Raw genomic sequence first — 2,075 nt, 5'->3', positions numbered from 1 at the left:
TTTTTTTTTAAAAACACACCTGGATTACTGCTCTGTGGTTTGGGTAGCACTTCAATTAATATTAAATTAATTATGTGGGTTTAGAGCAAATGTTGATAAAATGCATGAAAGCCTCTCAGGGTTTAAAGTAAAAAATAGATTGTGTTTTTTTTTTTTCAATTAATGTAACAAACAAAACACCTTTTACTTTATTTACAACACTATCCTTTGGTACTGATAGACATCATTATTCATGAAGCATACAGGTGGATACTTTTATTTTACCTAAAATGAAAACCAAATCAATTCAGCGTTCAGTCAGATACAGAGCAACGTGTGAATGGAACTCTCTCCCAAAGACGGTCAAACAAAACACTCAGTATGGACATATTGCCTTCAAAGGAATTTAAATATTTAATACCAAATTAGAGTCTGTTACAGGGCTTTTTGTGATCTTATTTCTTAAAATGGATCTACTCGGAGTAGTGTCTTTATTGTATTTCTTGTACTAATTGCATTAACTGCTAGATTTAATTATGATTTGTATTTTCAAATGTTATGATGTCTGTGTGTGTAATGTGACGTCGTAAGAGGACCCCAGGAAGAATAGATTTTAGCTTATGCTGAAGCTGATTGGGATCCAAATAAAACAAACAGAAAAGAAGACTAACGGACTTGTTGCAATCTACATCAAAACTGAGATTTGGATTACCCATTTTGAAACATTACCACATGGCACCTCATATATATATTTGTGTATAGTCACTGTGGCCTCATCACAAAAATTCATATATCTAAAACAGCTGGCAGAAGTGCAGTGCTTTTCAAAGGGTTGTTTCTAGGGCTGGGACAATTTTCCTTTGTCCCGATTTGATTCGCACATGCAGATTTGATTTGTATTGCGATTTTCATTTATTGGGATTCTAGTAAGTATTGCAATTTGATAGTATTGAGTGTTGTGGTTTTCTTTTCCTTCTTTTACAAAAAACAGAAATTGAATAATACACTTCTCGAGACAATAGATCAAGAGACTTGTTTTCTAAAAAGAATGCACACCGCCTGTCAGTTTGTCAGTCTGACATCTATTTGATTTGTTAAGAAGTATATAACATGGATGTTCTGCATTTATGCTTTTGTTCCGTTTTGCTGGAAACAGATATGATGTAATGGCCATCAGCAGTACATCGTTGGTAAAGAATCTATTAAAAAGTATCCATTTTGAAAATCGCCGCTAAAAACAGTTTTATATCCTGCTACTTTACTTTAGCAGCCTTTACCATACCATACCATTTCCTGTATTATCCCATGTCCCCTTCTCCTCTGCCCCAAACCTCCTCACCATTGGGTTTGAGGAACTTCTTGGCGTGCAGGTAGCTCTCCAGCATGCGCTCGTTGAACAACATGTAGCCCATGGGCTCCGAGATGATGATGTCGACCTGCTCAGGCAGCGTCACCTCCTCCACCTTCCCTGGGATGACGACCACACGCTCTCCTAAACGGTTACTGTTCACCAGCACCTGTAAGTCAGAGCACGCCTCTTTACTGGGACTGGAAACCCTGCGTTAGGCCGGTCAGAATAGAGCGACCCATCATCCAGGTCCCACAAAACCTTATCAATCAGGGAACTGATGTTAGCACTAGCGCGTGTGTGTGTGTGTGTGTACCTCGGCGTGCTGTGCCATGGTGCTGGCCTCCACAGCGTAGACCTTCCTGGCTCCAGCCTGGGCTGCAAAGAAAGAGAGGATCCCCGAGCCACAGCCAACATCCAGCACCACCTGGAGAAAAAGAGAACAGGATTGATTACAGGTAGACTATGTTGAGCCAAGAGATGGCCTAAAAAGACAAATAAGCATCCAGGATACTCTGCATACTGATTAAGCTAACTTAAATCAAACCATGCAAATCTCTAGGTATGGTGAAGGGTATGTGATGATTTTGGGGGGGTTATTCTAATTCCAACGGCCAAGGGAACTTTATCAGGATGCATAGTATAATGGATCCATGAAATAACTGGCCTTTAAAAATAAAAATCTGCCTGCCTGTATGGGAATTTAACATGGGGGGGGTATACTTATGCCCCCTGTATTTTAAGGAAG

At 39.7% G+C, this 2,075-nt stretch overlaps 1 protein-coding gene across 2 annotated transcripts in view; it reads right to left on the bottom strand.

Moving 5' to 3' along the window:
- Nucleotides 1-2,075, bottom strand: part of carm1 (coactivator-associated arginine methyltransferase 1) — a gene marked incomplete at its 5' end in the record, with an annotated part of 34,190 nt that overhangs the window by 10,846 nt on the left and 21,269 nt on the right. For both annotated transcript variants that reach the window (XM_032538116.1, XM_032538117.1), the window contains 2 exon segments: nt 1,319-1,496; nt 1,644-1,754. In XM_032538116.1, coding sequence (XP_032394007.1) covers nt 1,319-1,496; nt 1,644-1,754 — 289 coding nt within the window.

This window comes from Etheostoma spectabile, chromosome 15 (assembly GCF_008692095.1).
Source record: "Etheostoma spectabile isolate EspeVRDwgs_2016 chromosome 15, UIUC_Espe_1.0, whole genome shotgun sequence".
Lineage (NCBI taxonomy): Eukaryota > Metazoa > Chordata > Actinopteri > Perciformes > Percidae > Etheostoma > Etheostoma spectabile.
Note: the sequence above shows the minus strand (reverse complement) of the source record. Positions and strands in the feature narration are given on the sequence as shown.